Here is a 12,277-nt window from a genome sequence, read left to right as displayed (position 1 = left end):
AGTGACCATAGATATTTGGGTTACCTGCCTGTCTTCTGTACCAATACCATGCAGTTTTTATCACTATTGCTGTATAGTGCAGCTTGAGGTCAGGGATGGTACTTCCCCCAGATGTTCTTTTATTGTTGAGTGTAGTTTTTGCTAACCTGTTTTTGTTGTTGTTTTGTTTTGTTTTTTGTTTGTTTTTGTTATTCCAAATGAATTTGAGAATTGCTTTTTCTAACTATGAAGAATTCAGTTGGAATTTTGATGGGGATTGCATTAAATCTGTAGATTGCCTTTGGTAAGATGGCCATTTTTATTATATTAATCCTGCCAATTCATAAGCTAGAGGATCTTTCCATCTTCTGAGGTCTTCTTTGATTTCTTTCTTCAATGACTTGAAGTTCTTGTTATACAGATCTTTTTCTTGTTTGGTTAGAGTCACACCAAGATATTTTATATTATTTGTGACTGTTGTGAAAGGTGTTGTTTCTCTAATCTCTTTCTCGGCCCGTTTATACTTTGAGTAGAGGAAGGATACTGATTTGTTAATTTTATATCCAGCCACTTTGATGAAGTTGTTTATCAATTGTAGGAGCTCTCTGGTAGAATTTTTGGGATCGCTTATATATACTATCATATCATCTGCAAATAGTGATATCATGTCTTTTTCCTTCCCAATTTGTATCCCTTTAATCTCCTTTTGTTGTCTAACTGCTCTGGCTAGAACATCTCATATTATATTGGTAGGGAGAGAGAGTGGGCTTCCTGAATTTTAATGTGATTGCTTTGAGTTTCTATCCATTTAGCTGGGTTTTTTTTTCTTCTTTCTTTCTGTTTGTTTACATAGTGGATTACGTTAATGGATTTCCATATATTGAACATTTCTGGGATGAAGCCTACTTGGTCAAGGTGGATGATTATTTTGATGTGTTCTTGGATTCAGTTTGCAAAAATTTTATTGAGTATTTTTACATCAGTATTCTTAAGGTAAATTGGTCTGAAGTTCTTTTTCTTTATTGGGTCTTTTTGTAGTTTAGGTATTATGGCTTTATAGAAAGAATTGGGTAGTGTTTCTTCTGTTTCTATTTTGTGGAATGGTTTGAGGAGTATTGGTATTAGGTCTTCTTTGAAGGTCTGATAAAATTCTACACTAAAACTCTCTGACCCTGGGCTTTTTTTTTTGGTTTGGAAACTTAGGGTGACTTACTCTGTTTCTTTAGGGGTTATGGAACTGTTAGATGGTGCCTCTGATCATGATTTAACTTTGGTACCCTCTGTGTGTCTAGAAAACCATCCATTTCATCTAGATTTTCCAGTTTTGTTGAATATATCTTCTTGGAGTAGGACTATTATTTTTTTGAATTTCTTCAGTTTCTGTTGTTATGTCTCACTTTTCATTTCTGATTTTGTTAATTTTTATACTGTATCTGTACCCTCTGATTAGTCTGGCTAAGAGTTTATCTATGTTGTTGATTTTACTCAAAGAAGAACCAGCTCCTGGTTTTGTTGATTCTTTGTATAGTTCTTTTTTTTTTTTTTTTTTTCCTCTACTTGGTTGATTTCAGATGAGTTTGGTTGTTTTCTGCCATTACTCATTTTGAGGGTATTTGCTTCTTTCTGTTTTAGAGTTTTCAGCTGTGCTGTCAAGCTGCTAATGTATGCTCTCTCTTGGTTTCTTTATGGAGGCAGTCAGGTCTATGAGTTTTCCTTTTAGCACTATTTTCATTGTGTCCCATAAGTTTGGATATATTATGGCCTCATTTTCATTGGATTCTAAAAAGTCTTTAATTACTTTCTTTATTTTTTTCCCAACCAAGTTTCCATTGGTTAGATAGTTGTCCAGCTTCTATATGTATATGGGCTTTCTGTTGTTTTTGTTGTTGTTGAAAACTAGCCTTAGTCTTTGGTATTCTTATAGAATGCATGGGATTAATTCAATGTTCTTGTATCTGTTGAGGTTTGTTTTGTGTCCCATCATCTGGTCAATTTTTAAGAAGGTGCCATGAAGTGCTGAAAGAAGTTATATTCTTTTGTTTTAGGGTGAAATGTTCTGTAGATATCTGTTAAATCCATTTGGTTCATAACTTCTTTTATTTTCACTGTGTCTCTGTATAGGTTCTGTTTCCATGATCTGTCTATTAGTGTGAGAGTGGGGTGTTGAAATCTACTGTTGTGTAAGGTTCAATGTGTGCTTTGAGCTTTAGTAATGTTTCTTCTACAGATTTGAATGCCCTTGCATTTTGATCACAGATGTTTAGAATTGTGAGTTCATCTTGATGGATTTTTCCTTTGATATGTAGTATCCTTTCCTATCTTTCTTTATAACTTTTGGTTGAAAGATGGTTTTCTTGAATACTTGAATAGCGACTCCAGCTTGTTTCTTGGGGCCGTTTGCTTGGAAATTTTTTTTTCTAGTCTTTTACTTTGAGGTAGAGTCTTCATCTCTGAGGTGTGTTTCCTGAATTCAGCAAATTGTCATGTTTACATATCCAGTTTGTTAGCCTATGTCTTTTTATTTGGGGAATTGAGTCCAGTGATGTTGAGAGATATTAGGGACCAATGATTGTTGCTTCCTGTTACTTTTGTTGTTAGAAGTGGAATTATGTTTGTGTGTTTCTCTTCTTTTGAGTTTGTTGTGAAATGATTAACTTCTTGCTTTTTCTTAATGTAGTTTCTCTCCTTGTGTTGGGCTTTTTTCCCCCTAATATCCTCTGTAGGGCTAGATTAGTGGAAAGATATTGTTTAAATTTGATTTTGTCTTGGAATACCTTGGTTTTTTCATCTATGGTAACTAGGGGTATAGTGGCCTGGGCTGTCACTTTTGTTTTCTTGTGGTCTATATGACATCTGGCCAAGATCTTCTGGCTTTTAGAGTCTCTGTTGAAAAGTCTGTTGTAATTCTGATAGATCTGCCTTTATATGTTACTTGACTTATTTCCTTTTAACCACTTTCAATATTCTTTCTTTATGCATTTGGTGTTTTAATTATTGTATAATGGGATGAATTGCTTTTCTGATTCCCTCTGGTGTTCTGTAGGCTTCTTGTATGTTTATAGGCATCTCTTTCTATAGGTTAGGGAAGTTTTCCTTTATAATTTTGTTGAAGATGTTTGCTGGCCCTTTGAGTTGGCAATCTTCACTCTATTCTATACCTCTTATTCTTAGATTTGATCTTTTCGTTGTGTCCTGGATTTCTTGAATGTATTGAGTTAGGAGCTTTTTTTCCCCTCTACTCTTGTGTTGATGTCTTCTATGGTATCTTCTACACCTGAGATTCTCCTATCTCATGTATACTGTTGATGATGCTTGCATCTGTGATTCTTGTTCTCTTTCCTAGATTTTCCATCTCCATGGCTGTCTCCCTATGAGGGTTTTTTTTTTTTTTTTTGTTTTTTTAATGTTTCTATTTTCATGTTTTGATCCTGGAAGATTGTGTTCAATTTCTTTACCTGTTTGTGTTTTCCTGTATTTCTTTAAGGGATTCATGTGGTTCCTCTTTAAAGGATTTTATTTGTTTACCTGTGTTGTCCAGTATTTCTTTTAGGCAGTTATTTATGCTTTTCTTAAAGTCTCTATCATCTTCATGGGATGAGAATTTAGATCTGAATCTTGCTTTACAGGTATGTTGAGGTATCCAGGTCTGGCTGTGGTGGGAGAACTGGGTTTTGATGTTGTCAAGTAGTATTGGTTTCTGTTGTTTATGTTCCTGAGCCTGCTGCCTCTTGCCATCTGGTTATCTCTGGTGTTAACTGGACTCACTGTCTCTGACTGATGCTTATCCTTCCTGTGAGCCTGTCAGCCTGTAATCCTGGATGTGAAAAACTCCTGGGTTGTTGAGTTGTAACTGGGACGTTTGCTGAGTGGGTGGGGATTCAGAGCAGAGGCTCTGTTCCCACACCAGTGCAAACCAGAAGGAGGGCAGGTCTCTAACTTGGGTGCGGTATCTATGTCCTGGGATCTGGGGGATCCCAGTTTGTCCAGGTGTTGAGGTTTGGCTTGGGGATCTCACCTGTGATCCTTGATATGTCAGAACATCAGGGGAGTCAAGCTGCAACTGGGGTGTGTGCTGAGTGGGTGGAGATCTAGAGTAGAGGCTCTGCTCCCACACACATGCAAACCAGAAGTAGCATGGGTCTCTGTTTGAACCTCAAATCTAACTTTTAACTGCTCATTCAATAATATTAGAATAAGAACACACCATATTTGTATGTGTGTGTTTATAAATATGATAGTCTGAGATAGTATAACAAGCAAAGTACAGAAAAATATATTGAAAATAGCAGGACTCAGGACCTGCACACAGATGGTTGAGCTCCCAAAACAGCCTAACAAATGCTCTTCCACCTGAGATCATGGAGACAGAACAAAGTCACTGCCATCAGAACTCACTGACTGCACGCAAAGAGCCAATTCTCCCAGGAGCAATCTCCTTCCTGAGCTCACAAGCTCTCAGACCCAAAGGAGAGACAAGCACCAGTCAGAGACAACAAGATGGCAAGAGGGAAAGCGCAAGAACCTAAGTAATGGAAACCAAGACAACCTGGCAACATCAGAACCCAGCTCTCCCACCACAGCAAGTAGTGGATTGCCAAACACTCCAGAAAAACAAGATTTCGACTTAAAATCATACTTCATGATGATAATGAAGATTTTCAAGAAGCACACAAATAAGTCCCTTAAACAATTACAGGAGAATCAGAACACATGTAAACAAATAGAAGCCCTTAAAGAGGAAACATAAAAAATCACTCAAAAAACTACAGGAAAGCACAACCAAGCAGGTTAAGGAATGGAAATAGAAACAATAACGAAATCACAAAAAGAGACAATTCTGGAGTTAGAAAACCTAAAAAAGAAATCAGAAGTCATAGATGCAAGCATCACCAACAGACTACAAGAGAGAGATAGAAGAGAGGATCTTGGGGGGGGGGGCAGAAGACAATATAGAAAACATTAACACAAGCGTCAGAGAAAATACAAAAATCAAAAAGCTCCTAACCCAAAACATCCAGGAAATCCAGGACACAATGAGAAGACCAAACCCAAAGATAATAGGTGTAGAAGAAGACAAAGACTCCCAGCTAAAAGGCACAGTAAATATCTTCAACAAAGTCATAGAAGAAAACTTCCCTACCCTTAAGAATGAGATCATGAACATACAAGAAGCCTACAGAACCCCAAATAGATTGGACCAGAAGAGAAATTCTTCCAGACACATAATAGTATAAACACCGATTGTGCAAAACAAAGAATCCTAAAAGCAGTAAGGGAAAAAGGACAAGTAACATATAAAGGCAGACCAATCAGAATTATACCAGACTTCTCAATAGAGACTATGAAAGCTAGAAGATCCTGGACAGATGTCATACAGACCCTAAGAGAACACAAATGCCAGCCCATGCTACTATATCCAGCAAAACTCTCAATTACCATAGATGGAGAAACCAAGATATTCCAGGACAAAACAAATTTACACAATATTTGTCCAAATCCAGCCCTACAAAGGCTAGTAAATGGAAAAATCCAACATAAGGAGGGAAACTACACTATCTCAGAGTAAAAAGCTGGGGAAAAACCCTTCCAAGCAAATGGTCCCAGGAAACAAGCTGGAATAGCCATTCTAATATCGAATAAACTGGATTTTCAACCAAAAGTTATCAAAAAAGGTAAGGAAGGACTTTTTTTATTCAAATGAAAAATATATTAAGATGAACTCTCAATCTTGAACATCTGTGCTCCAAATACAAGGGCGCCCACATTCATAAAAGAAGTCCTACTACAGCTCAAAGCATATATTACGTGATACACAATAATAGTAGGAGACTTCAACACCCCACTCTCATCAATGGACAGATCATGGAGACAGAAACTGAACAGAAACACAGCAAAACTAGCAGAGGTTACGAACCAACTAGAATTAACAAATATCTACAGGACATTTCATCCCAAACCAAAAGAGTATACTTTCATCTCAGCAATTCACTGTATGTTCTCCAAAATTGACCAGCTAGTCGGTCACAAAACAGGCTTCAACAGATATAAGAAGATCAAAATACTCCCATGCTTCCTATCAGATCATCATGGACTAAGGCTGGTCTTTAATAATAACAAAAACAACAAGAAGCCCACATACACATGGAAGCTAAACAATGCTTTACTCAATGATAACATGGTCAAGGAAGAAATAAAGAAATTAAGTAGAAGAGTAGAGGACTGCCAGGAGCACATGGAGAGAGTCAGGGAAGGGAATGGGTCAAGGAGAGGAAGACAAAAGAGAGAGCAATCGAGAAAGAACCTTCTTTTGATATATGAAGTACATTGTAGCTGTCTTCAGACACACCAGAAAAGAATATGAGATCTCATATGGATGGTTGTAAGCTACCATGTGGTTGCTGGGATTTGAACTCAGGACCTCTGGAAGAGCAGTTAGTGCTCCTAACCACTAAGCCATCTCTCTAGCCCTCAATTTTCACTATAAAAATGTTTTACAGTGTTGTGTCAATATATATGTACTTATGTTTGAGCCATGTATATAATTAGTTCTTCAGGGTATATTCTTATGTGTAGGGGAATGCGTGTGAGTGTGGGTATGTGCACATATAGAGTTAGAAGCCAGCCTCTGGCCTTGCTCCCTCCCTTTTTTCTTTCATGTAAATCAGGCTGCCCTCAAACTCGCTGGTATCCACCTGCTTTTGCCTCTACCTTCTGAGTGCTGGGATGGTGTTCCACCTTACTCAGCCAGCCTTTTCTTTTGTTTTAAATGTAGATTTTTTTCCTTGTTGCCCATGCAGGCTATGGTGACTAGCTAGTTGGTCGCAGGAATCCACCCATCTCTACCTCCTCAGCACTGGAATATACATGTATTCTAGCACACCAGGCTTCAAAAAATTTTGGTGGTGGGGGTGTGTACAGTGGGATGTGTGCATGTGTCTGGAAGTCAGAAGATGGGTGCTGTGGAGTTAGAGTAACAGGTGGCTATGAACCACCCAGTGTAGATGCTTGGAACACACCTCAGGTCTTATGGAAGAGCTGTAAATAAATGCTCTTAGAATTGCTGTATCTAGCCCCCATACTAGATTGGTTTTTCATTTTTGTTTCATTTTACACAAGTGCTGATGTTAATTAAATTTCAGGTTCTTATGCTTGTGCTGCAAACATTTCACAGACTGGGTCATTTCTCCCATTGATGTTAAGAATATTTTCTAAAAGAGAAATTCTTGAGGCAAGATTACAAGCATATTTCAGGCTTTGCTAAAAGATACAAAGTCCTCAAAAATTGTCTGCCATCAGATATTTTAGTGCAAACTCATACCAATCTGAATATTATTATAACTTTTGCTAATAGTTTTATTTGCATTTATTTTGCTTGCATGAGGGAGTCATAAAGTTCGAAGGGAAATTAAATGAATAAAAAATGAATCTTTAAAAAAATCTATGGCAAATACTTACAAGTTCTTCAGACTCATTATATTATGCTAAATTACTAGGTAATATCTTCCCATAATTAAGCAGTCTTTTAATTAAACCACAAGCTATTCTTAAGATTTGTTATTTCTTACTATATTTTGTTGATTTATTTATTAGTATCATAATGGTTTTTTTCCTGTTTTGTATTAGCATGATTTCTAGTAGCATGTAAATAATTTTAGATGTATAGGCCTAGGAACTGGAGTAGATTTGTAAGATTATGTGCCAAGACATGTTCCTTCTTCTTCTCCTCCCCTACCCCTACCTCCTCCTTTTTTTAAAAGATAGGGTCTCATGTAGTTTCTGACCTCATAATCACACTGTATTTTCGGGAACTGGAGTTACAGATGGTTGTGAGCCACCTGCGCATGTTGGGAATCAAACTTGGATCTTCTGGAAGAGCAGTTTGTGATCTTAACTAGGGGTACTGTATCTTCATAGGCTTACACTTTCTAACAGAAAGTAAAATTCCCACAAATTACTTTTGTACAATCTGGGTCTATAGTTAAAAATCTGTATCAACTTCTACTAAATCCTTGTCTACATACTCTTGGGTTCCTGTGAAATTAGCTAGTTGAGTGGCACCATGTACTTTGTCTGAAATCATGTGTTGACAATGTAGTCAAAGCCATGCTGCCTATTTATATACTGTTGTGTCCATCCCCCTTTTCTTGTATTCCATTCAAAATGATGTCAGAGTATGGAAATGCATGCATACCTCTAAGAAAAAGTAAAGTCTTGTAGTTGCTTTATTGTTATTCCAATGTATATGTGGTCATTTTTAGGCTAAAAATCCTTAGCTTGAATTGGATTCATTGTACATTACTTTGCAAATAGAATAAAGTCAGGTACTCCCCTAATAGAACCCTTTCCTTACTCTTTGTAAGTTCCCATCTGATTTAAGTCTGCTTAAATATGGCAATTTAGGTGTACAACAATGCACTATAAATGAGTAGTAAAGTATTTTTGTGGTGGTCTGTAATTAATTTGCATTCAATGATTTCTTTGCAGTAATTATTAAGAGTACATTGTAATTTTCCTATTGGCATAAAGGTAAAACAAACACATTGCTCTTTAGTGACCTGTACAGGGTTTTTAATTTCTAATCTGTATTTTAAAGTGTCATATATCGATGCTAAACGTGAAGTGTTGCTAAAAAATTTTTTTGGTGACTCTTAAAGTATCAAATTTATTAACAAGAGAAGTGCACATTGGAACAGAAGGGCTAAAGTATAGGCAATAGTCATTTTATCTTTTTTATCGCTTTTTGGGCTATTTCTTCTAGTAGGTTTCTACCCACACATTTTGTTAGTAGCCCATCAAAAAAAAGGTGTGTGTGGGTTGTTAATTAGTATATACATATAAAAATTATTGAAGATAAGGAAAGATTACAAGACAAGATAGCTATTGCTTTTAGAGAGAATTAGGTACTATCCTTCTGTTGGGTTTTCCTATAGATGTTCACTCTGGAACTGCCAAGACATACATCTATATTTTATATAACTTGTTTTCTATATTTATAATTTAAAACCTAGAGAAAGATTCTTAGTGCAACATTTCTACTTACAAAAATATTTTTGCTTGGAGTGTTTGTGTGTGCACATATCAGAGAATAACTTGGAGTCCCATTTCTCCTCCCACTGTGTGATGCCAGGGACTTCACTAGGATTCAGGTTCTCCTCAAGCTTCCTGGCAGTTGCCTTTCCCTGTTGAACCATTTTGTTTACTAAATTGAGTTAAGATGTATAAATAAGGATAGCACTTATATCAAGTAACTGTTCTTAAGTATGCACCTCAAAAACTTTGAGAGGTTCTTTTAAAAGTAACTAATATTGGAAACTTTTGAACTAGAAACAGTTTCTGAGAGGTATAGCTCAGTAATGGAGGCTTGCTTGAGGCCCAGGCTTAAGTTCCCAAGACTGAAAAAGCAAAGGAAAAAAACTCAAAACAATATTAATAATAAAATATACTAAAGACAAAAAAACTTAGTTTTCTTCTCTGGCACTGGCTGCAAATGATGTAGCATATACAAAGTAATTTAATAAAAGCATGTTTTAATTAATGCACAGATTATTGAAATGTTATATTTATCTTCTATACAAAAACATTACTGAAGCCATGAATTAAAACTGAGATAAACAGGGAAAACATTCAGTTTTGCAAGTTATCTTTTCTATATGTGTCCATACATTTTTTATAAGAAAAAGGGGATGAATTTTATTGTAAATACTAAATACCCGAGTTAATTAAGTTATTTGTAAAACAATAAGAATTGTTATGATAGCTCAACAGAGAAGAGCACTTGCTGTTCTTGCTGAGGACTCAGATTTAGCCACCACTCAAATGGTGGCACACAACCATTTGTAGTTCAGGTTCTGATCCAACACTCTCTTCTGACCTCTGAAAGCAGACACTTCATGGTAAACATACATATTCACACAGTCATACATAAAAATAATTTTAAAGAAAAGGAGTGGGAGAGAACACTAATGTATGCTTTTCTCTTTCCCCGCATACTGATGTATGATTGATCTTTTTTACTAGTAACATGAATTCAGAAAGACTTAAGAGGGGTGAAAATTAAGTAATCTTGTAAAAATGATATGATACAAGCAACTTGGCACCTGACTGTAATTCACGAACTTGGGAGCACGGGCAGAAGGATCAGGAGTTTGAGGCTATCCTGGTTAACTTGTGAGACCATGCTTTAAGACACTGGGGAAGAGAGGCAGGTGGGATGGCTCAGCAAGGAAAAGCACAACACCCACCTGAGATCCTGAGTTCAGTCCTCCAGACTTTCATGATGGAAGGAAAGCGCCTGCCCTGCAGATTATGTTCTGATCTGCATACACATCAGTCATAATACGCACACAACAATACACATGGACACTAAGTGAACAGAGTAACGGATTACAAACCAGGGAACAGACACATCAAGTGTGTCACAAAGGAATATATAGTGATTTATTAAGAAAATACTGTGCAATAAATGTCATAAGTTCAGTTATCCTAAGGCAAAATGGCTGTGGAGTGAAAGTGTTCTTGAATTGTGGGATTTAGAATACAGAAGAATAAAAACCACACAGAGCAAATCACGAGGATCCAAAAGAATCGGATGAGATAGTCTTGGTAGGAGGGTAGAGTCTATTTAAGAGAGTGAAAAGAGAACTAGACAAGAAATTGAAGCCAGATTCTTAAGTAAAAATTGTTTTGTTTTTTTTTTTTGAGTTTAGAAAGAGTACTCTGCTCTAGCAATATATATATACCAGAAGTTAAGAAACAGATTCTAAAGCCAGATTATGTTATTTGAATTATAGCTCCAGTAGTTGATTTAAACCCACTATAATTTTCTCATTAGTAAAATGCAGAAAAGAGTAGTACTCTGTTGTACCCGGGTTGTTGTGAGGCCTACATGTTAATGTACAACAAGACATTTTGCAGGATTTGGTTTATGGCAAGGGCTGTTTACAAGTGTCTTGCTAAACACATTGAACAAATATAAGCTAAGATTTTTGTTTCTAAATGATTTAAGTATCTCTCTGCTACTCATATATTTGACATAGTTTCACAAATAATTATATGGTTTTCTTTTTGTGTGTGTATTGCAGTTTGGGAAATGGAAAGTAATGACAGCTGGCACCTGAACTAAATACTTCATAGGCAACACCATTCCAGAACTTCAGGATGAATGGGGATATGCCCCATGTCCCCATAACTACTCTCGCGGGGATTGCTAGTCTTACGGACCGTAAGTTTGGATAAATAATCTAATTTAAGTTCTGTTCTTTGCTAACATTCATTTTTTGAGACAAAAAGTTACCTTTAATGTCATATATAACATAAAAATATATATTTGATTCATGTGCATTTTAGAGTAGCAAAATTAATGTTTCCACCTAATGGACAAACTTAATTTCTTCATCCTTCTTTGGACTTCTAAAGAAATGATATTGTGATAAGATAAAGACCTGAAAAATAAATAAGGAATTTAGAAAAATGACACAAAGCTTTAAGAGATGCTAAAACTAAATAAAGAAATACGGGTTAAGAAACAAGAATAAAGTTTATTAGAAAGCATTTACAAAAACAGTACCTGAAATTGTCCTCCAAGAAGGAGAATTTGATAGCTCACATTAGCTAAATTCTAGTGGTACTGATTTTTTTAACATCAGGTTGAATTATCTGATAGAATTTGTTAACAGATACAAGATGTGTCATCAATATGAGAGCGCACTTTATTACTGTTAATGCTCTTGCCTTCTTGCTCTCTGGGCCCTTGCTTCCCCACCACCACCTCCACCCATCCCTCCTCTCTTTCCATGTGTTCATGGCCAGTCTCTGCTTGTCTACTCCTCTCTTCTTTCTCTCTGCCCCTACTCCCCTCTTAACTCTCCTCCCATGCCCTGAATAAACTCTATTCTGTGCTTTAAAAATATTATTGTCAATAACGAGAAATTTAGCTAATATAATAAGTGTTCATATTTGGGTAATGGCGCAGCATGTGCCCAGTGTCTGTCCCTGTCTCATCCTCCTTTAGTGTGGGGATAGAGATAAAGGGTAGAAAAGGAAAAACAAATGAACACATAAATACCTTTTCCATAGCATTATGTAAGATGTGGGACTTTATAATAATTATGAAAAAAATATCTTACATAGAACTGTTCAACTGTGCCCTGGGTTTTGTTTTTGTGTATGTTCAGTTGAGTGTAAGAAACTTGTATCATTAGAAAGTAGGTGGTTGGCTTATCCTAACTCTGCAGGACAAGTTTGAAACATGCATTAGTTTTTGTTACTTGTGAGGCAAAAACACAAGGTGTATGAATTG

The 12,277-nt window shown here is 36.2% G+C and overlaps 1 protein-coding gene across 3 annotated transcripts in view; it reads left to right on the top strand.

The window, feature by feature from the left end:
• Nucleotides 1–12,277, top strand: part of NIPBL (NIPBL cohesin loading factor) — a 163,722-nt gene that overhangs the window by 63,874 nt on the left and 87,571 nt on the right. For all 3 annotated transcript variants that reach the window (XM_080933721.1, XM_080933722.1, XM_080933723.1), the window contains one exon: nt 11,061–11,200. In XM_080933721.1, coding sequence (XP_080789847.1) covers nt 11,137–11,200 — 64 coding nt within the window. In that variant the 5' untranslated portion in view covers nt 11,061–11,136. The remainder of the gene's footprint in view (nt 1–11,060; nt 11,201–12,277) is intronic.

The sequence above is a fragment of the Micromys minutus genome, assembly GCF_963924665.1.
Source record: "Micromys minutus genome assembly, chromosome: 20".
NCBI classification, from domain to species: Eukaryota; Metazoa; Chordata; class Mammalia; order Rodentia; family Muridae; genus Micromys; species Micromys minutus.
The sequence above is the reverse complement of the archived record's forward strand: the minus strand, read 5'-3'. Positions and strand labels throughout refer to the sequence as shown.